This window comes from Budorcas taxicolor, chromosome 5 (assembly GCF_023091745.1).
Source record: "Budorcas taxicolor isolate Tak-1 chromosome 5, Takin1.1, whole genome shotgun sequence".
NCBI lineage: Eukaryota > Metazoa > Chordata > Mammalia > Artiodactyla > Bovidae > Budorcas > Budorcas taxicolor.
In genome coordinates, this window is record NC_068914.1 from 36,188,120 (window position 1) to 36,210,301 (window position 22,182).

Here is a 22,182-nt window from a genome sequence, read left to right on the forward strand (position 1 = left end):
TGCACTCTCTTTCTGTTTTGTGGCCATCTTGGGATAGTCCGCCTTGACTTTCAGGTTAGGGCTCATGCTCCTGTGAGAATCTAACGCCACCGCAGATCTGATTGTAGGAGAAATTCGGGTGGTCAAGCAAGTGATGGCGAGCAGCTGTAAATACAGATGAAGCTTCACTTACTCGTCTGCTGCTTACCTCCTACCGTGTGGCCCAGTTTCTAATGGGCCACAGCCCAGCCCCGGTCCACAGCCCCTGCTGTAAAGGAGCAGATAATAACTATTTTAGGCCCTGTGGCTGTACAGACTCTGTTGCAGATGCTCTGCTCTCCCATCATATTGCCAAAGCAGCTTCAGACAGTATGTAAACAGAAGAGCATGCCTGTGATTTTCAACAAAATTTACAGAAACAGATGGTCCTCTGAATGTGTCCTGCAAGCCATAATTTGCTGGCTGCTGCTTTAGTTATTGAAGACTTCACATATATAATTTGAATTAATATTAATTATACCAAGTTGGAAATGTTGTGTGGAAAAGCTTAATTTTATTTTTGTAGTCTAAAACTTCAGTTTGTATTTCATGTTTTTAGAAAGCCTTAGAATGCCCACAGATTATTACTGCTGAAAGATTCAGAGCTTTTGATTATTACAGACTGAACTGTCATGAGGGACCTGGGTGCCTTAGTTGGATTAATAGCTGTCCTTATGTCTAAGAGGCCATTACTGTTGGTTTTTTTCTTCTGTGTTAAGCTTCTAGTCTTACAATGTATCTTTGGATGTTTTTGTACAGCAAGGAAAAACTTGCATCAGTATAAATAACTATTTACTAATAAATTTTCCAAACTTTAGCTGGTGCTTTCTCAGCTGTTGTCAATGATTGACCAACTTTTAGAAAAGAGCGAGAAGGAGCCCACAGCTGTCCTGAAAGATGAGGCCATTGCCCTGCATCTCGCTCTCGGAAAATATAATGAATATTCAGTTTCTCTTTTACATAAGGACCCGAAGAGTCTAGATATATTTTTAAAAGCTGTGCACACAACAAAGGAACTTTGTACAGGAATGCCAACCATTCAGATTACAGCTCTCGAAAAGGTCAGTGATTTCTTTCAGACATTAAAGCATGTTAAGCTTTGAAAATTTGTAATGTTTACTTCAAGAAGATAAAATGGTCTGAACATGTTTCAAAGGAATATATATTTGACCCATTTTTTCAAAACTGGATGATGTACGTGAGTCATTTAAATTGACAAAATGGGGACCAATTTTACATTGTAAGACAATGATGGAAACATCCTTTTTAGAATTCAAGTTTGTTCATAGATCTCAATTGCATTTTTTCTGCCTCTAGATTACGAAGCCATTTTTCGCAGCTATAACAGATGAAAAGGTTCAGCAGAAGCTTTTGTGCATGTTGTTTGATTTACTGGTGAACTGTAGGAACTCACATTGTTCTCAGACTGTTAGCAGTGTTTTCAAAGGGGTAAGTTGCAAACTTGTCATTTGTTTATTAATATTTATTCTCTTCCAAGTAATGCCATGTTTAAGCCTTCTCCCTTTTGTAATTCCTTTAGGAAGTCAGATATTCCCATTAGACAGAATCATAGAAAAGTGGGTCATAGAGAAGGGCAAAGTCAAAGTTGTAAGTCCTCACTATTACTCTTATGGTATGAAATATTTAGTTTTGAACGGTAAGGTGTTTGTTAGTTTAGGTGTTACTCACCTCCTAGGCAAGAACCGGAAGGAGTAGTGGCTTGATGTTCAGCAGGGTCACGGATTATTATTCTACTTAATTTAAGTTGTTTAATGACACATAGAATGGAATTCAGAATCTGCTCATTGGTTTATATGTATGTTGAAACCTAGCTGTAGAACTGAAAAACTACCTAATTACCCTGTGTGTTGCTTTGTTGTGCTTTTTAGGGAAACTTTCTTTCACAAAAATACATAATAGCGTGGTGAAGTCCTAGTATCCAGATTCTGCAGTTCTCAGAATTCTAACATATTTTCTTAGGTTTCTAAGAAAATTTGTTCTAAGTGGGACAAATTAAGGTACAGAGCAGTGTGATAATGTGCTCCTGTGTGTGTCTAATCTTTATAGAGCTGTTGGTATATGGAAAATTTCCCCAAGGAATACATAAGGGATTGTCAGTGAAGTTTCCCTTTGGGTATTGGACTGGGCTCTAGGGTCATAGGGAGACGTAAAATGGGACAGAGACATTTGCATTGTATCTCTTTAAATATACGTAAACTGCTCTAATCCCGTGGAATCCTATCATCACCCATTCCTCCTTAATATTCTAGATTTCTGTTAATGCTGAACAAGTCAGAATAGAACTGGAGCCACCAGATAAAGCCAAGTCCTTAGGCACAATTCAACAGACGAGGAGGCAGAAGATGCAGCCCAAGTAAGCGTGGTTGTCCCCAGGCCGTGAATGTTTGGAACCATTGTGACTTTTTTTGATGCCCATCAATGTGGCATAATTGGTTTCAATAGTTTTTACTTAACATTGACAGTATTTGCTTTTCTTTTTGTCTTGTCCGATTCCCAGAAAATCACAAGATCAAGAATCTGTCCAGGAAGTTGGAGGTTCTTACTGGCAAAGAGTAACCCTCATCCTGGAATTATTACAGCACAAAAAGAAACTCAAAAATCCTCAGATACTGATACCAACTCTCTTTAACCTGCTGTCAAGGTAATGACACTTGCTTTGATTTATGAGAGAATAAGATTCTAATTCTTGCCTGTTTTCATACTCTCTTCTTGCTCAGCTAGTCTGTAAAACAATGCAAGTTGAATACTATGGTTGGAAGATTTAAAGGATGGTTATAGGAACCTGTTTGCCAAGGCCTGAAGCTAGCCTTCATCCTGTATTGTGTAGTAAATGAGCACTTACCTTGCAGCCTGCTTTTCTGCTTCATGTTCAGTACTGTGTCCCTGGGGCATCATGACTTCTGTTTAAGGATGTAGTGTGACACTTAGTGTCTTTTAGCCCTGCATCATTAGATAGCCATAGTGTGTGCCTTGCATGGTGGATGTGTGCTCTCGTCTGAAGAAAAAGTAATTCTCAAGGTTGTCCTCTAAGAAGGTTCAAAATGGGTTGATGGAAAGTTCGGTAGAAAGGAGAGGTAATGTGACGTCAGCGCCTGCCCGCAATAGAAGAATCAGCGTTAGAAATCTCACAGTGTTTATAGACATAATGTTAATATTTTAGTTCTTCCTCATTTAATATATGCTCTAGGCATTGGTCGTTACTGCAGAACTGAAACTGTACAACCTTTTCATTTCCCATCGTTTCTCTTCCGGAATTCCTGAAGGTGTTTAGAGCCTTTGCCACCAGAGCAGGGAAGCATGGAATACACCAAACAGTTAATTCTTAGTTGTCTGCTTAACATCTGCCAAAAACTGTCTCCAGAAGGTGGCAGAATACCCAGAGGTGCGTACTTTGTTGGAAGCAAGTGGGGAAGGATTGTCTGCTTTGAGTGTGAATGTACCTACCACTTGGAGATTTTTTATTTCTTGCCCTGTAGACATTCTGGATGAGGAGAAATTCAACGTGGAACTGATAGTCCAGTGCATCCGTGTTTCTGAGATGCCTCAGACCCATCACCATGCCCTTCTGCTCTTGGGTACTGTTGCTGGAATCTTTCCTGTAAGTGTTAATGATTTTAAGGCTTATGCAGATATTTTGGATCTTTTCTTCCGTGGACATATATAGGCGCACATGGTTGGGATTCTGTGGCGTTTTGGATCTTACGGTGCAGGTGGGACTCCCAGGCCTGCCTCTTTAGTTGAGGCAGTGAGCTGGCTGATCTTTCTAAGCTTTGGCTCCGCCTTTTGTAAAGTGTAAAATGCAGTAACCTTCATAGAATTGTGAGAGTGGGACTGGATAATTTATGGTTAGCACTTAGCGTGGCACTTGGTGCAAGGTAACTCCAGTAAGTGGACTTAAAAGTAATTTGATTATAAACTACCTCAGTTAAAGAAATCGTGTTCCTTATAGAAATACTTCATTTAAAGATGTTTGAAGAGATGGAAATTATTTGCATCTAAGAGATATGTTCCTAACTGACGATTTTTGGTTCTCCATGAGCTTCTGTGGGTCTCTTAATCTGCTAAAATCATGTGTAAGATTTAATGTGTATAGGATTTTTTTTTCCCTTGGTATAGAGTCAGTAGCCCTCAAAGGGGTTGATAATCCAGAAACAATTACGAATCATTGATATTTTTCTTTTGTTTTTATTGAAATATAGTTCGTATTGTTGCAAAATCTACCTATTTGAAGTGTGCGATTTAGTGGTTTTAGCTTACTCACAGAGTTGTACAGCTATCTCCATTATGTATTTCCAGAACACTTTCATCAGCCTCAGAAAGAAACCCCATATGCGTTCGCGTTCAGTCCCCATTCCCTTTACCACCAGCGCCACCACCTCTGGCAGCCAGCTATCTGCTCTTCTGTTCTGGACATTTTCCTGTGAATGGAATCATATAATACGTGGCCTTTTTTGTGTCTGACTTTCTGCACTTCGCATGTTTTCAAGGCTAATCCATTTGGAAGCTTGAATCAACACTCCTTTTATGGCTGAGTAGTAAACCGTTGTAGGACTCTTCCTAGTAGCTCAATCGTAAAGAATCCGCCAGCAATGCAGGAGACATGGTTCAGTCCCTGGGTTGGGACGATCCTCTGGAGGAGGGCATGGCAACCCACTCCAGTATTCTTGCCTGGAGAATCCCATGGGCGGAGGAGCCTGCCAGGCTAAGTCCACAGGGCCATAAAGAGTCAGACACGACTTAGAGGCTAAATAACAGCAATAACAGTACACCTTTGTATGTACATTATTTTATTTATCTCTTCAGTAATTGATGGACATTTAAGTTGTTTCCACTTTTTATCTTCATTAATTGACGTGTTTGTTGTTTCCACTTTTTGGTTGTTAATCATGCTGCTGTGAACATTCATATAGGAGGTTTTGTGTGAATGTGTTTTCAGTATTTTCAGTAGGAGTAGAATTGCTGGGTCTATGCTAACTTTAACTTCATGAGAAACTGTCAGGCCATTTTCAAAGTGAGGTCATTTTGTGCCCACCACGCAGTGTCCAGGGGTTCTGATTTGTCCACTCCCTCACAGTTATTACTGTCTTTTTTATTATATTCGTCCAAATCGGTGTTTTCTGATTTGGATTTTGCATTTCCCTCATAACTGATGTTGATCATTTTTTCATGTGCTTATCAAGTGTTTATTTGTGAAGAAATGTCTTTGTGCATCATTTGCCTGTTTTTAAGCTGGGTTATATTTTTTTATTGCTGAGTTGTAATGAATCATTGATATTTGATCTGCTTAAGATGGAAAATGTTGAAAAATGTGTTTGCTTTCAGGATAAAGTTCTGCACAACATCATGTCTATTTTCACGTTCATGGGAGCCAATGTGATGCGTCTCGATGACACTTACAGTTTTCAGGTTATCAACAAGACAGTGAAAATGGTTATTCCAGCGCTTATTCAGGTGAGTTTTCTACCATCGTTGGTGTTATATTTTTTAATTTTTAAGATTTTACATAGTGTGAGATTCAAATAGTAGTTAATAAATGACATTAAAAGCCTCTCCAGAATGCTCAGGTATCAGTGACCATTAAATTTTAGAGTGGTGAAGCTAAGGAGTAGTCTTGGAAATATCTTTTCCAGAAATACCTGTCCTATACTACAAGCGTATAAACTATACAAGTACCTTAATGTTCTTCTGACAAAGTGAATTTACAGTCAGGGTATATCTCAGGACAATGCATCAGTTTGACGAGACCCTTAAGTAGGTCTGTGCAGATAGGAGGTTTTAAAGGTACGGTGGCAAATGTGTTAACATACAGTTTAACAGACGTTTACCAAGTGGTCTCTGAAGCTTAGTACACAAAGAAATGACTGAGACCTGGTCTCTATCAGCCTAGTCTCAGGAAGAAGTAAAGACTTTGAAGCTAAAAAATAGCCTTGAAGATGAACAGGCGTGGTTATCCACTTGTGCTTTTTCTTCACCTCCACGGTTGTTCCTTTCTTTTCTCATGTTATTGACCATTTCCTCAGTGACCATACTGAGCACCTTCTCCTTTTAATCTTGGTGTAAGGTTGGTATTCTTTGTGTCCAGCAAATTAGCCAGTGTAGGACACATATATAAAAAGGAAAATAACATTATGCATTCATGTGATGTATGCCAGTGGGGTAGATACAACACTGAAGAGTTCACTGTAGGGGAAGGCCCATATGGCCAGCATGACCACAGACTTCCATAAGAAACGCACTTCAAACTGGTATGAAGAGGGTAGGATTTGTTCTCTGAAACGGCTGGCAGTCCCAGCCTGGGGTTGTGCGCAGTGTGTGTGAGGGATGTGGAAAGCAAAGTCGGGTGGAAGTAGGGGCGCTGGGTTAGCTGGTCGTGTCTCTTTCTTCATTCTTTGATTCATTCAGCAGTTGTCTTTCATGCACCCATACCAGGTGGTCAGAACTGTATTCTGAAAGCAGCAGGGGGCTGTTGGCTTTGTACTGCTGCGCTTGTTAGATTATACCGTCCTTCTCCAGGTGTAGCTCAAATCCTGTTTGGTTTTCTGGACACCCCAAGAGCAGCCTTGCTCTCAGGGCCCGTGGTTGGCCCCTGCAGTCTCTTCACGGGAGCATGGTGTCTGGCGGAGATGATGTGCCTCCTTCCGGGCAGGGCTCACGTCTTGCACTTTGTGGCCCCCTCATGGGAACGTAGTCTGTGCTCCTTGAATACCTACTGATTGGTCTTTGATTGTTAGAATTCCTTTGATGACTGTCTTGGGAGCACATCAGAAAGCCTTTTCGAGTCTACTTAAAGCTTGTCTCATGGCGAGTTGTTGGCTTCTCCTTGCTGTCCCCTGCTTACTGCCCTGCAGTCTGATGGTGGCGACTCCGCCGAAGTCACGAGGAACGTGGAGGACATCGTGGTCAAGATCATTAACGTGTTTGTGGACGCGCTGCCCCACGTGCCCGAGCACAGGCGCCTGCCCGTCCTTGTCCAGCTTGTTGACACACTGGGTGCAGAGAGGTTCCTCTGGGTTCTCCTGGTCCTGCTCTTTGAACAGTACGTCACTAAAACCGTGCTGGCGGCCGCCTGTGGAGAAAAGGTCAGAGTGCAGAGCGGGGTAACAAGAGAAAATGGGAGGTGTTTCACATAGATTTTGCATTACTTTTCACTTTAAACTTGTGGCTGGTGATGCTTAATCCGCATGAGCTCAGAAGTGCTTTTAAAGGCATTTTTTATGTTCTTTGGACCTACTTCCAGAGCCTGAGGCACTGAATATCCTTGGGAGTAACAGGACTTCTGTGGGTGACTGGAATTTAAGAAACAATTGGTACCATGCTGGGTGGGTCTGTTTTAAGCCCAACAGCATAGGGCTGTACAGGAATTAAACTGTGTCTCATTTCACGGGGCAGGGGAGGAGAGTCAGTGTTATAGAGGCCAGTGAGATGCAGGTAACTGTTTTGAAGAGCCCTGTTGAGAGAGATGATGGGGGACTTACAGGTCCAAGGCTGTTTCTCAATGACTTCTTAGACAGTGGGATCCAGGAATAGATCTAGAACCTGTGTTAAGTAATTCAGTTCTACCAGAAATCATAGTGCAGTTTATCCTGGACTTAACACCTCTTAATTCTTGTAAGTTGGCTTCATTATGTAAGGAGCTCACTATCTGATTCTTCTAGTGATACACATGACCACCCTTATGGTCAGTGTGGAGTGGCTTTGTGTGCTGAGAAGTATTTTTTAAATGTTTCCCTTATTTGTACTTGTTAAGTAATATAAATTGGAGAGGTACGGTTTTATTACTTCTTTCTCTCCTCTACGCAGGATGCTATTTTAGAGGCAGACACTGAATTTTGGATTTCCGTCTGTTGTGAGTTTAGTGTCCAACATCAGATCCAAAGCTTGATGACTATCCTTGAGTACTTACTGAAGCTGCCAGAGGACAAAGAAGGTGGGTGTAAGTCAGATGTTAATTACTGTCTGATGCGGAAGCTTGAGAGAAGCAGGAGACGATGCACTGAATCCTCAGAACCCGAGGCGTGTCTCAGAAGGCTTTTTTAAAGGAAGTCAGTCATTTATATGGCTGTCACCTTCTCAGATCTTCGTAGGAAACAGTAAGGAGGATTTCTCCCTGCCATTCCTCAAACGCTGGTTTCTGTGTCTCTGTGCTGGTATGTGGGCTGTGGAGTGTTCTGAGTGGGATGAGTTATAGTAAAAAGACAGCAAGTTAGTAGGACCTTATTAGCTGTATCTTGGCTTTCCATTAAAATGCGAGCCAGGCTAAGTACAACAAAGCTTGAATTTTGATTCACCCTCTAGGACAGTGATTTGTAAGTGGCCCACCAGTAGACACATACCCCTTTTATATTCGATACATTTGAGTGTGGAATTTTAGAGTTTAAGGACAAACGTCCTCAACTTTTAGGTTTAAATGTTGAAGGGGAGGGATGACCCTCCTTCAGTCCGTTGTGGGCCATTAAAGTACATGCCTCTGTAGCTTCAGAAATGGGGCATGGAGCCAGTTTAGACTCCTTTTGCAATATCTTTGTCTTCCATTTGTTTGTCTCAGTTGCCTTGTTTTTTTTTGTTTGCTTTTGTCTTATATACTCTTATTCTCAGGGCTGTTGGATATTTTATTTGTAAATATATCTTTCGCTAATTTAGAAGAGGAAAAAGTGGATATAACAAATTATATATATATATATATGTATGTATGTATATATTATAGGTAGCTCAGACAGTGAAGAATCTGGCTGCAATGCAGGAGGCTCAGGGTTGATCCTTGGGTTGGGAAGATCCCCTGGAGAAGGGAATGCTATGATACCCACTCCAGTATTCCTGCCTGGAGAATTCTGTGGGCAGAGGAACCTGGCAGGTTACAGCCCATGGCATGGCAAAGAGTCAGACATGACTGAGCAACTAACACTTTCACTTTCTTTTCATGTATATTATATGGATATGTTTAGTAATATACATGTATTTAATGCATAACAGAGTTCTCTCTAAAACTTGTATGCATTTATCATGCTCATTCTGTATCTATACACTAAAATATCAGGTCGAAGATGAGTGAGGTCACTTGTTCGTTGTTCTTTTTCAGAAACCATTCCCAAATCAGTATCTAACAAGAGCGAATCACAAGAAGAAATGCTACAGGTCTTTAACATAGATGCTCACACTAGCAAGCAGCTGCGGCATTTTAAATTTCTGTCTGTGTCTTTCATGTCTCAGCTCCTGGCTTCCAACAATTTTATCAGAAAGGTGAGATGTTCTTTAAATGTATTTATGATATAATTTTGCTTTTCCTGAAGAAACTGTGATTTAGGCTAGTAAAAATAGCTTGGCAAGTCTCTCATGAAAACATGAGGCATGCCTATAATAGAAAACAAATAGTGCTATTCACTTCAACATGAACATGTGTTGGGCACGACCTACTAAGATTGTATATGCATAAACCCTGTGGCTCAGCAGTTCTATCCTCACATGGTACATACCTGCAGAGTGTATGACTGTGTGCATCGAAAGACATTGGAAAGTATGTCAATGGTAGCATTATTGATGGTGCCAAGACTGGGAACAGTCCAAGTGTCCATCAGCAGTGGAGTGGATAAATTGTCTGTCATCGTCACTGGACGTGGGTGAACCTCACTGACACACTGTTGACACTCATCAGTGTAACATCGAAGGAAAGAAGGCAGAAAGAATGCATCCTGTGGCTCCTGTTGTATTAAGTTCAAAAACAGGCAGAACACACTTGTGGTTTTAGAAGTAACAACGGTGTCTGTCTTTGGAAGGAGGAGAGGGCAGGAGTCAGGGTCAGGTAGGGGAGGAATTCTGAGATGCTGATAATACGTTGTTTCTTTACCACATACAGTGAGCTCTGCACACACTATTTGTGCACCTTTCTGTTTGTGTGCTAAACTTTAAACAACAAGAGAGAAAGAAGTACATATGGAAATGAAGACATGAAGAAACAGAAAAAAGAGACCGGGTCACAACCAGGAACACAAGAATGGCTGAGCGTTTGAATATCTCTGTCCTTATAATGTATGAACTGATCGAGAGAGGAAATCTCTGATCACTGAAGTATTCAGACAAACAGCTTAGTGAATTCTGTACTTACTCATGACTTAAGGACAGTGAGCGTCGGCATCATGAGGTCAGTGGAACTCCTTGGCCTGATAAAGACATGGTTTATACCACACTTCGTCATGAGTCCTGAATGTGTGCCCATCAGAGCTTGGAACAAGGGTGCCCTGGGTCACTGTTCACACTCAGCTAAAGGAACAAAGTGTAAGAATCAGAAAAGGACTTGACAGACTTGCTCAACTAGGAATTAGCTAAGCAAGCTTGCTTGAGAGTGACCAGTGTAGAGACTGCTTGTGTCAAGCAGAGGCAAGGATGGTGGTGGTGCCTGATGCTGCGAGTGGATCAGTGTGACTGGACATCAGCTGGCCACACCCACGTGATGTAAGAAGCACTTCCCATGTCAGGCAGCACCATGTGACAGTGGGGAGAGAGAAGTGTGTGAGACCTAGGTCTGGTATGATTTGTGCCAAGTAGGGGGGAAAGGCTCACATCACATATAAAGTTAGATTAAACAAAAGGTAGATTAAAAACTTCAGTGTGAAAAGGAGTGCTTGACACTTTGAGAAGAAAATCAAAGAAAACATAACCAGAGGATGGAGAAGAATTTCTTAAAAACTTCAATAAAAAGCCACCATAAGCAAAATGAAAAGAAAACCACAGACCAAGACAAGATTATTGCTGTTTATAAGTCAGGAGGCATCCATTTCTATTAGAACAGTTGGCAAGCAGTACGAATTCACTGAAGAGGAATCTCAAATGGCCAGTGAGATGAAACAGCCTCCTTAGTAAGAAGGAAAATGCAGATTAAAGGGGATGCCACTGTGATGTTATCAAACTGGCAGAAATTTTAAAGTTGTTAATACAGGCAGCCGCAAGGCTGTGGGGACACGATCATTGTTCTGCGCGGTGTTGGGTAGCGGGACTCAGTACTGCCACTTCAGGAAGCGCTGGGCAGTGTCCAGTCAAGATGAGGATGTTGTCCCCTGTGATCTAATAGTTCCCTTTCTCTACCAAAACTTGGCTAGATGCTCAAGGAGAAAGGTTCTTTTTAGCACTGTTACTAAAGGAAAAAAGGATGAGGGGGGTGACATAAACTTTGTGACATATCCACAGACAGAGGTGAATTAATAGGTTGCGATACATCAGGAAGAGTAGTGTGTGCAGTTAAAATAAGTGACTAGAGCAACATGAGTCACTTAGCGAGACCCCCCGCCAAATAGAGTGTCATCAAGGAAAGCGTAGTGCTGCCACGTATGTACTCTAATGACATTTCACTGCAGGTTGAAGTTTGTGGGGCTCGGGGTGGGAGGAGATGGGGTTAGAGAGCAGTAAAGTGGGGACTACAGCTGTGCCCTTCATGTTTATTAACATCTTAAAATTAGATACAGGCCTCACAAAAGATTAACATTTCATAAAATTAATATGTAAGTGTTAAATCATTTGCTGTATTTTTCTGAATCTTTGTAGTACTTTACAGATAATATCTATAAAATGTAATCAAAATAAATTAAGGGAAGTGGAGTTAATACAGTATGATGGGGGTGATTTGGACCTGATTAAGTTGTAATATCAGAAAACACTGGGGAGTGAGTTGAATTTCTGAAGTTTCACTTCACTTACTTCAGTGATTTTTCATCACTGACTTCCATATTGTTCTAATGAACATATGTCCATATTGTTCTTTAAAAATCAGGTAGTTGAAAGTGGTGGTCCTCAGGTATTGACAGGCCTGGAACAGAGGTATGTTCCCTTTCTTTCTTTAATTTGTATTTGGAAATAATTTCAAACTTTTAATCAGAAAGCTGGAAGAAGTTAAAACTCACACGAGTCTCCTGTGTTCCAGGTTGCTAGAAACCGTTCTTGGCTACATCAATGCTGTAGCACAGTCCATGGAGAGAAATGCAGACAAGCTAACTGGGAAGTTCTGGCGAGCACTCCTCAGCAAAGCTTACGACTTGCTGGACAAGGTGGGCGTTTATTTCTCTCCATCTTCTGTGTTTTGTTGCTGTGCTATGTCATTGTTCAGTTCTTTATCAGAAAGTTTTACTTTAAGAATAAAGTTAGTGATACCTTCTCTTAATAGAATGCAGCTCAGATTTTTCTTGGAAAAGAATTTGATGCCTGGAGATCATTTTATCTGAGAAACAGTTGCTTACCTACTGATTATGAGATCGTGTATCTCAGTAAATTTAAAGCATTAGCTTTAAATGTTGAGTCATATCCTACTGTATGATGTTCCAGTTTATTCAAGTGGAATAAATGATAACCTATTAGATGGGGTGTGTAGTTCACCAGTAAAATCACTGGCCAGGACCACTGTTTAACCTTGAGCTAAACTGCTTATCTGTGTGGCATGAGCAGTTAGCTTAATGATAGCATCCTCTTTTGTTGTGTGTTTGATAAATTTGGTTAGTCATGCCTCCCTGAGACGTGCATGTAAACTAGGTAAGAATTGGTGTGTGAAAACGCCTCATATTTTGAAGGTGTGCAGCGAGTGGAAGTCTGTCTTAAATGATTCATCTTCCCTTTTGTATTTTATATTTTCCTCTTTTGTTAAATGTGAAACTGCTGTGTAGGTCAATGCCTTGCTGCCCACAGAAACCTTCATCCCTGTGATCAGAGGACTGCTAGAGAACCCACTGCCGTCTGTTCGCCGGAAAGCTTTGGATCTTTTGAACAACAAGCTACAGCAGAAAACCTCCTGGAAGAAGAAAATTGTAAGTGAAGACTGTACTACAGACCCATTACCCATTCCTTGCTTTATCAGAGCTGCATTTAACTCCTTGTAGTTTCTCTAATGGTACAATTTAAATAAGTATGTTATCATCCAATAATGTTGTGTTGCTTGTGTGTTTAAATGTGATGTTAACTCTGGTAGGAGCACTATATATGTGTTATAAGAGCTATTAGAGTGGAATTGGAACTAAATGGAATTCTTGCTTAATATTGACCACATGTTGCCTTAACTTTAGCATGATTCTAGTCCTTTTTCACTCTAAACTGGTAGGGTGCTTTATATAAATACAGAATTGATTGCAAGCACATGCATTTATTTATTTGTAAGTAACACAAGTGAGGAAATGGTTGCTTGTGTATCATCGTATGGCTTAGGACTTCTTGGTCTGATCTCCGTTTAAGCAATCTCAAGCAGTAAAAATGGACAGAAGACTAGCATTTCTTTGCAGCTTTAATTGTTTGGGAATTCTGGCTGTCTTCCTCAGATTTACCATTTCCTCGACCTGGTCCCCGTCCTCGTGGCCATGGTGAAGCACAAAAGAAAGACGTTAGAAGACCATCCAATAAACAGACAGACGGCTCTGTATACCTTAAAGCTCTTATGCAAGAATTTTGGTGCAGAAAATCCAGAGCCTTTCGTCCCAGTGCTGAATACCACTGTGAGGTTGATTGCTCTGGGTGCAAAGGAGGAGAAGAACGTCCTGGGCAGTGCCCTGCTCTGCGTGGCCGAGGTGGTCTCCACCCTGGAAGCCCTGGCCATCCCTCAGCTCCCCAGGTACGCGAGGGGACCTGGGGCAGGACCGCCGTACAAGGTTTCTGCTACCAACTGGGAAGTAAAACCGTAGTGACTTTTTTTTTTGCCCGTTAGTAGAAGTTTCATAAAATTCGATTTGTTGGAGAGGTGATCTTTTCTTCAAACTGGAAAACACAGCATTCTCATTTACCTTTATGATGTGCGTTGCCGCAGGTTTTGCTCCCCTTGGACCAGCAGTCCTAGGAAGCAGTGGTGGCAGCGCCATCTCATGGAGGAGCCCTTCCATGGTCGGGCCTTGACTGGCCCGTGCCGGCCACACCGGAAGTGGCCACTCCTGGCTGTCTCGCTGGCTCCGGTATCTGCTGGCCGTGCAGCCTTGCCAGGGTTACTTAGCCTGTAGAGCTTTGCCACCTACAAGCCGAGACTGTGCCTGTCTCACGGGGTAGTGATGGGGCAGTGCATGCAAGGCTTTTTTTTGTTTTAGATTAAAAAATTTTTTTAATTGCATAGACTGCTGTTTTCAGAAAATACAGTAAAAACAACTAGAAAAATGAAATAACACAGGCACACAAAATTTCTTATTACTGTTAGAGTCACAGACATAAAATTACTCTGCCAAACTGCTATAAATGTTTAAGAGCTTGCTCACAGTCTCGTTACTTACTGCTTTGTAGACCAGTAACAGGTTTTTTGTCTTTTTTTAAAATTGGAGTACAGTTGCTTCCATGCAAGGCTTTTTTACCTGACATGTAGCAAGTATTCAGCTGAAAGACATTGTCATTTTTTAAGTAAAGTGATATTGTGTTGGTGCTATGGGCCCTGGGAGAGCTCTTGCTCTTGGTCACGTGAAATGTATAGATGTTTCATGGGCTCGGACGTTAGAATGTAAGGGGCACGGATGGCGGTTTGGATTTTTTCATGGTGACTTCTGTTCCATCTTCCATTCTTTGTTTCTGCTTTAAGTTTCGAAACTTGTGTCCTTTCTTTCCAGCCTGATGCCGCCACTGCTGACAACCATGAGAAGCACCCGTGAGCTGGTCTTGGGTGAGGTCTACCTGCTCAGCGCGCTGGCAGCCCTGCAGAAGGTGGTCGAGACCCTGCCGCACTTCATCAGCCCCTACCTGGAAGGGGTCCTGTCTCAGGTGAGTCAGTGACCACAGTAGGGGAAGGGAAACATTATAGATTTGATCATTATATTTGTGCCTGAAGCTTTTCGTTTGGCACGGAGACTCTTATTCTGACGAGATGTGCTGCTGCTTACTAAATGTGTGCCTTTCTTGCTTTCACTGTCCCTCCAGTTCAGTCGTGACATTGATATGGGCGCTGCTTTGTCATGAGGCTCTTTCCTTCTTTGATTTTGCAGGATGTATTTTACTGATTTCTTTTGCTGTGACCTCTTTGGACTTGGGCTGATAGAGCTTCTTGTAGAAATGGGCATGCCTGCTTTGTTCCTAACGTGAGCATTTCTTAACCCTAAGGTGTGTCTTTCAGAGTGGAATGCCTGTGCTGCAATTCAGACAGTGGGCCATTGGCATTTCTAGCGACATGAAAATGCCTGAGAATGGCCCCCGATCTGTTGTGTTGTGTTGATCACTGGCCATTTATGAGGTTAGGAGCCTTAGCTGCTTTGACACAGATGACTTAATGGTTTCACATACTTTCTAGCCACACCTTGAAGGTAGACATCATGAAGAAAGGGACCTCTGCATCTGAGCAGCTTTCTAGATTCTTTAGCAAAGAATGTAGCTCTCCTCATGGTCCCTGGATCCTTGTCCTCTTAAGATCACTGTCCTGAGCCCTGCCCTCTGTGTCCTGCCTCCCACCATTTGCCTGAATCCCTGACTCCTCGCTGGAAAGAGGCATCTGTCCATTTTTTTCTATTTTAATTTACATTAAATATTAAAAATAAGTCTTTATTTTTGTTTATTCTTCTGTTTGGGGTTGGTGCATGAGCAGTTCTGTGTGAGGCTAAGTGCACTGAGCATTCCCAATCACCAGCACGTGGACTGGCTTCTCCATCCTCAGCACGACTCTCTGTGCGTGTGTAGACAGACACGCTCGGCGAGGACCTGTGGTGGCCTTAATGGTGGTGGTTATTTCCTACAGGTGATTCACTTGGAGAAAATCACTAGTGAAATGGGTCCTGCCTCCCAGGCTAATGTGCGTCTCACGTCCCTTAAAAAGACACTGGCTACCACGCTGTCACCCCGAGTGTTACTGCCAGCCATCAACAAGACATACAAGCAGATTGAGAAGAACTGGAAGGTCAGACTGTACAGGGTATTAGACTTGGGAGGACGGAGATGTGGCACTGAAATTTTCAGATTTTCATTTAAAGAATATGGTTATTTAATGCCATTACAGATGCATTAATGAACTCTAGAAGTAGTAAAAACGGGCACATCTCCTCTGTGTTTTCAGAATCTCATGGGCCCGTTTATGAGCATCTTGCGTGAGCACATTGGGGTGATGAGGAAGGAAGAGCTCACCTCCCACCAGCCCGAGCTCACCACGTTCTTCCTGGAGGCCCTGGACTTCCGCACCCAGCACGCTGAGGTAGGCGTATTTCCACCCACCTGTCCTGAAGTTACCACCTAGCTCAGAGCCAGAGAAAAGTTTAGCTGTGTAACCTGTTGTACCTGCCAGAGTTAGACCTAGATGTCAGTACTCTGGCTAATAAATTAGCTCTTCTGTTTTTAGAATGATCTGGAGGAAATCGGAAAAACGGAAAATTACATCATTGACTGTCTTGTAGCCATGGTGGTCAAACTTTCTGAGGTCACATTCAGACCCCTGTTCTTCAAGGTGAGCTTTCTTTCTCTTACTCACATATCAGTTATAAGATCCATAGAAGAAACTAATATTATTACTCTTTATCTTTTTAGCTATTTGATTGGGCTAAGACAGAGGATGCTCCCAAGGACAGGCTGTTGACATTTTACAACTTGGCAGATTGCATTGCTGAAAAACTGAAAGGGCTTTTTTCCCTGTTTGCTGGTCACCTAGTGAAGCCTTTTGCTGATACCTTGAACCAGGTGAACATCTCCAAAACAGGTAGGTAGCGGACTCTAGGTCAGTTGGCATGCTTGCTCTGTGTACCTTACACAAGGTGTAGTAAGGAAGATAAATTTCTTACTTTATAGTCAGTTGTCAGACACTGTTTTAGCATGTTATTAATTGGGGCTTCCCTGGTGGCTCAGATAGTAAAAGAATCTGCCCACGATGTGGGGAATCTGGGTTCAATCCCTGGGTTGGGAAGATGCCCTGGAGAAGGGAACAGCTCTCACTCCAGTATTCTAGCCTAGAGAATTCCATGGACAGAGGAACCTGGCAGTCCATGGGGTCGCAAAGAATTGGACATGACTGAGCAACTTTCACACACACAATATTAATTCACTCACTTGGGAGAAAGAATAAAGGTCATTCCTTTGCTTCTAGAATTAACTCTAAAACATTAAAGTTGGTTTATTCTTTAATGCTTGCTAATAACAAGCAGTCCATTTGCCAAACTAAGCAATCTTAACAACTGAGAATGTTAACAACTCTGAAAGTGAGCCAGTCCCCTGAGACGTCCATTTTCCTTCATCCTGATTGATTTCTAGATCATTTTAGAAATGCCCCTCTACTTATAGTTCTTGTAATAGTGATTTGAATTTAAACACTGGAGATTTGAAACTCAGCTTTTTTCGGGTTTTCCATTTTCACTCTCCCCAATCTACAGATGAAGCGTTTTTTGACTCTGAAAATGATCCTGAAAAGTGCTGCTTGCTACTACAGTTTATTCTGAACTGTTTATACAAAATCTTCCTTTTTGACACCCAGCATTTTCTAAGTAAAGAGAGAGCGGAAGCCTTGATGATGCCCCTGGTAGATCAGGTAACCGGTAGAACCATCTGCTGTTAAAAGTTGGGACAGTCAGTGAGTGGTACATGCCTGCAGGGTTTATGTTGACCAGAACCACAGTTTGCTGGGTTTTCTTTTCCTTTTTATGAAATTTTTATTTCAAAACTGATTTCATGTTTCTCATGAATGTAACTTGTCTTCACAGTGGCATTGACTGAGTTTTTAATTTTTCAAATAAAAGGCATGATTAAGGTCTATTAAATTTTTAATTCTTAAAAACTGAGTTTCTTGAGAATGTGTAAGGGTTTGGCTGCTCTTCTCTGTTTCTGCAGAGGGAAGGGGGTGATGCTATGGGCTGTGATTCCATTCAAGTTCCTCAAAGGTGGTAAATTTGCTCTAGAGAGAGTAATAGAATAAATAGTACCTGGTTTTTCAGCCTGCTATTAGGAAGGATAGTAAAATACCATATATGCTGAGTATTTTTTTCAAACAGCAAGAGACCCACCGATGTCCTTGTCTCACTGTCAACAGCTGGAAAACAGGCTTGGAGGCGAAGAGAAGTTCCAGGAACGGGTGACAGGGCACCTGATACCATGCCTTGCCCAGTTCTCAGTGGCCATGGCGGACGACTCGCTTTGGAAGCCCCTCAACTACCAGATTCTGCTGAAGACGAGGGACTCCTCACCCAAGGTCAGGCGCCACGGTGCCACATGGGTGCTGTGCACCTGCCCCGTGGCCGCGGGCGCAGGACCTGCTCTGCTGCGTTTAGCACCAGGGGTTGGCCTGTGTCAGGCAGAAGACTGACCCTGAGAAACGGGAATTCCATCTACAGGCCGTTTATAAATAGCAGTCCTTCCCATGCCCCTGATGTGTTAGACAGGACCACTAAAATTTTTATACTTTTGATATTGTATACTTTATACTTTTAATACTTTTTATACTTTTATACTTTAAAAAAGTATACTTTATACTTTTAATATTGAAAAGACTTTAGTTCCTCGTGTTTCTTAGGCACCGTTCACATGTCCGTGTGCTCCCAGACACATGCTGGGTTTGTCCACAGACCATTCCTGTGACTTAGAGCGGTGTATTATCCTGTTGTATACACATCGCAGGCCTAGGACTTTGTGGAGTAACGTGCATCAGCATGGGGCGGTGATGTGTGGAGGTTTGAAGTTTTCAAGCTGTCCTAGTGATGGGTCACCATTTCTCAAGCTGATTATTACACTGGACTATCAGTGGATAAAACAGACCGGAGCAGAGTTTTATTAATCGATTTATTGGTTGAAATTCACAGCATTTATTTTTTTGGAAGTCATGGAAACAGTGAGGCTCTTGCAGTGTACCCCTGCATCTTAAACTGTAGGTTCGTACAAAGTGGCTGCATTAGATTTATTGCAACTTGTTGTTTTGACTGTACCAGATAAGGAAAATCCTGATTGAACATAGGCAGTTGCAAATGTTTTTTAAACATCTCACTTTGCTGTATCCAGATATTCTTTAAATTACCCCAAACCAGAAAGAGGACTAACAAACAGGGCTTTTGTTTCAGAGTGAATGACTAACAAAGCAAACAGCTGTTAACAAAGCAAGGAACTTGGGTTCCTGTCACAGACAAGACACGTGAGCAGCACTCCAATCTTTAAGTTCCAAAACTGGGACATTTATGACACACTGAGTGTCTTCCAGTCAGGCTGAGGAGGGTGCGGCCCCTCACACCACCACACGGTGACCCCAGGCGGGGTTGAGGGCAGGAGTCCTGCCTGCAGTGGCTGGGCACGCACCCGCCAGGTGGGCATCAGCCAGGCCAGCCAGCAGCTCCAGTGCAGTCACATTTGATGACACACTCGAATTTGCACGTGGCTTTTTTACTGTTTTTGTTTAAGGAAAATGTTACAAAAAAAACATTCACATGAAAGGCCTGCAGTACTGGAACACAGATTGAAAGGCTCTGACGTACAAGGTTGCCCATGTTATAAAACAGATCTCAAACTGTTAAATGAACTAGTATGCTAAGATGAAGCTTGAGTGGAGAGAGTGAAATAACAGTTTAAAATTCAGAGCATGTCTCAAGTTAGATCATAAATTAACAGACAGAGCTATAATAGTTCTTTGGTTTTAAAAAAATGATTCTTCATCTTTTCAGGTTCGATTTGCTGCTCTGATAACTGTGTTAGCACTGGCTGAAAAACTAAGAGAGAATTATATCGTCTTGTTACCAGAATCCATTCCGTTCTTAGCTGAATTGATGGAAGGTAATTCCCAATCTTTTAAGAAGTAATTAAACCTCTGTGGGAATGTGCCCAGTGGGAATGCCCATTTGGAGAGACTGTGATGAGCTCTTGGCTCCAGCCCTTTGCCTGGAGGCTGAGCTCCTGTTTGAGTGGGGTGGAGGGAACAGTTAGAAAGCAAATGCCTCTTCATTTGAGATTTGTTTACAGCATAATCCTTACTGTCTTTGCCTCTGTGTTTTTGGCTGACAGTACAGACTATAATATTGTTTTGCTTTAACCTCATACATGACTGTGATTGAATATTTTGGTCCACACATGCAGGGTTGTTATATCAAAACATCCAGTGCCACTAAGGGTGTGATGGAGTAGCACTGTTAACGCCCAGCACTTACTCTGTGTGGATGAGCTCATTAATCCTCACCAGGCACATGCCCTTATCCCCCTTTTTAATAAAGGAAAAAAACTAGAGGCTTTAACAGGATTAAGTAATCTATCTGATAACAAGTATGACAGGTGGAACTGGGGTTGAAGTTCAGGTTTGCGCAGCTCTGCACCCAGAGCAGAGTGAGCGCGGTGCTACCGTGCAGCCCCGGAAATAGTACAGGTACGAGCAGGGGTGGCGGAGGCAAGGACAGATGCTCTCACATTGGGCGTTCACTGCGCATCCCAAACCAGGTGCCTGCACCTTTGTTCCCCCCGCCGCGGGAGGGGCTGTGTGAATGACTAAACAGAGCGGCATTGCTAGGTATCTGGAATGTTCATTTGTGCACCACTATTTGGGGTCTTTCTCCACTTTCCAAGTCTAAGACCATAAGACGGGGAGGCAGGCAGGAAGGAGAAAGGCAGGAGGGACTTCAGGATGGCTTCCGCCTCAGTACTGTGCTTCACTTCTCTCCTGACTCAGGGACTCGCAGCGAGAGCAGGATGTGCAGACCCAGGCTGATGAGAACCGAGGCAGGAAGACTGACTTGATTTTTTATTTTTAGATGAGTGTGAAGAGGTAGAGCACCAGTGCCAGAAGACCATCCAGCAGCTGGAGGCCATCCTGGGAGAGCCTCTCCAGAGCTACTTCTGAAACTCTGGGTTTGGGTATTTCGTACTTTGTTCACAGATCAGACTGCTTTTTCCTATCTTTATTCTGGGTGTTCAGGACCATATTACTTTTGGTGCCTTAACCCTACTTGGATGTCTTTACCAAATTTCCACCTGATCTATGCGACCACAGAAGCCTTTCCTGGCAGTTGTACAGAATCTACAGAAAGTAAATGATACGTGGTATTTTTATACAGACTGCTGTGTGTGTTCAGCGCTGATCATGTGGGTAGTGTGTGCTCAGTTGCTCAGTCTTTGGGACCCTTTGGACTATAGCTCGTCAGGCTTCTCTTTCCATGGGTTCTTCAGGCAAGAATACTGGAGTGGGTTGCCGTTTTCTCCTGCAAAGGAACTCCCCGACCCTGGGGATCAAACCCAGGCCTCCTGCATCGCAGGTGGGTTCTTGTGCCGCTACACCACTGGGGAAGCCCCCACACGGACTGCAGTCTCTCCCGATCGATGTTGCTGTCACTGCAGGCGTGTCTGACGCCAGCACTCAAAGCTGACCTGCCTTTGGACTATAAAGCCTGAACGTTCGTGGTAAAGGCATAGCTTTGTACATGGTATCCATGTCAGGGATTTCACTCAAAGGAGCTCTTTAAGAAAACGACAGTTACTCAGCCCCAACAAGAATGCTTTCAGCCCTGAAGCCACTGGATTTTTACTTTTCGTTCTGGGTGGATAACACTTCAGTCTTAATTTTTGTGTGTGCCCCATAGAGCAGGCAGTTCTGGAATGCGGCTTCTACTCTGGACTGTCTCTCCTTTATCCTTCAGTCTCTTGGGGGCAGGGTGGTGGTGGAGGCAATAGACTGTTACAGAGCAACCACACCCCATGATCCTACAAGAAGCCAGGGCCTTGAAACCCTCGGTAGCAAGGAGCCCCTCCAGTCAGAAGTGCTCACATTTCCATTGGCAGTTAACCAAGAATTGAGGAATAAAGTAAATAAAAGAATTTTTTCAAAGCTTTAAAGTTCTCTCTATACCATGTCATGATGAAGCTAGAAAGAACGTTCAAGCGGAATTAAATCTGCCTTTATTTTGTTTAAGACATTAATTGATGCCTTTTAAAAATTTAAGGCATCTAAGAACTGTTCCAAAGCTGTTAAAGTCTGAAAGCCCTTGATCTAATTTAATATAGAAATTTAGTGTGGAATTGTGACAAGCAGAAGGCTGGTCTGCGTCTGGAGACAGAGCTTGCTAGGAGTGTGTATTTCTCTTTAAGAAATGTCACAACAGGATTTATTAATAAATGGTAACACCTTATTTTCTAAAAATGATCTTAAGATTTTATATTTACTCTATCAAAGAACTGTCTGACTTAGTTTTGTCCACATAAAAGGAAAATGTACTGTGATGAAGACTTAAAACAAGGTAAGGGGGCTTTTCTTTTTTTCTAAGTGGTCCACAGTTTCTGCCA

General features: G+C 42.4%; 1 protein-coding gene across 1 annotated transcript in view; it reads left to right on the top strand.

Moving 5' to 3' along the window:
* The window catches only part of HEATR1 (HEAT repeat containing 1), a 51,503-nt gene extending 29,535 nt beyond the window's left edge, over positions 1-21,968 (top strand). The window contains exons 23-45 of the mRNA XM_052640112.1: positions 837-1,079; positions 1,336-1,467; positions 2,289-2,392; positions 2,537-2,680; positions 3,303-3,421; positions 3,516-3,637; positions 5,362-5,490; positions 6,888-7,118; positions 7,840-7,966; positions 9,116-9,276; positions 11,798-11,844; positions 11,948-12,071; positions 12,681-12,821; positions 13,326-13,615; positions 14,586-14,736; positions 15,701-15,859; positions 16,016-16,150; positions 16,295-16,399; positions 16,480-16,648; positions 17,316-17,470; positions 17,969-18,127; positions 19,584-19,692; positions 20,658-21,968. Of these exons, the coding sequence (XP_052496072.1) occupies positions 837-1,079; positions 1,336-1,467; positions 2,289-2,392; positions 2,537-2,680; positions 3,303-3,421; positions 3,516-3,637; positions 5,362-5,490; positions 6,888-7,118; positions 7,840-7,966; positions 9,116-9,276; positions 11,798-11,844; positions 11,948-12,071; positions 12,681-12,821; positions 13,326-13,615; positions 14,586-14,736; positions 15,701-15,859; positions 16,016-16,150; positions 16,295-16,399; positions 16,480-16,648; positions 17,316-17,470; positions 17,969-18,127; positions 19,584-19,692; positions 20,658-20,746 (3,345 nt within the window). The 3' untranslated portion in view covers positions 20,747-21,968. The remainder of the gene's footprint in view (positions 1-836; positions 1,080-1,335; positions 1,468-2,288; positions 2,393-2,536; positions 2,681-3,302; positions 3,422-3,515; positions 3,638-5,361; positions 5,491-6,887; positions 7,119-7,839; positions 7,967-9,115; positions 9,277-11,797; positions 11,845-11,947; positions 12,072-12,680; positions 12,822-13,325; positions 13,616-14,585; positions 14,737-15,700; positions 15,860-16,015; positions 16,151-16,294; positions 16,400-16,479; positions 16,649-17,315; positions 17,471-17,968; positions 18,128-19,583; positions 19,693-20,657) is intronic.
* Positions 21,969-22,182: the final 214 nt, after the last annotated feature.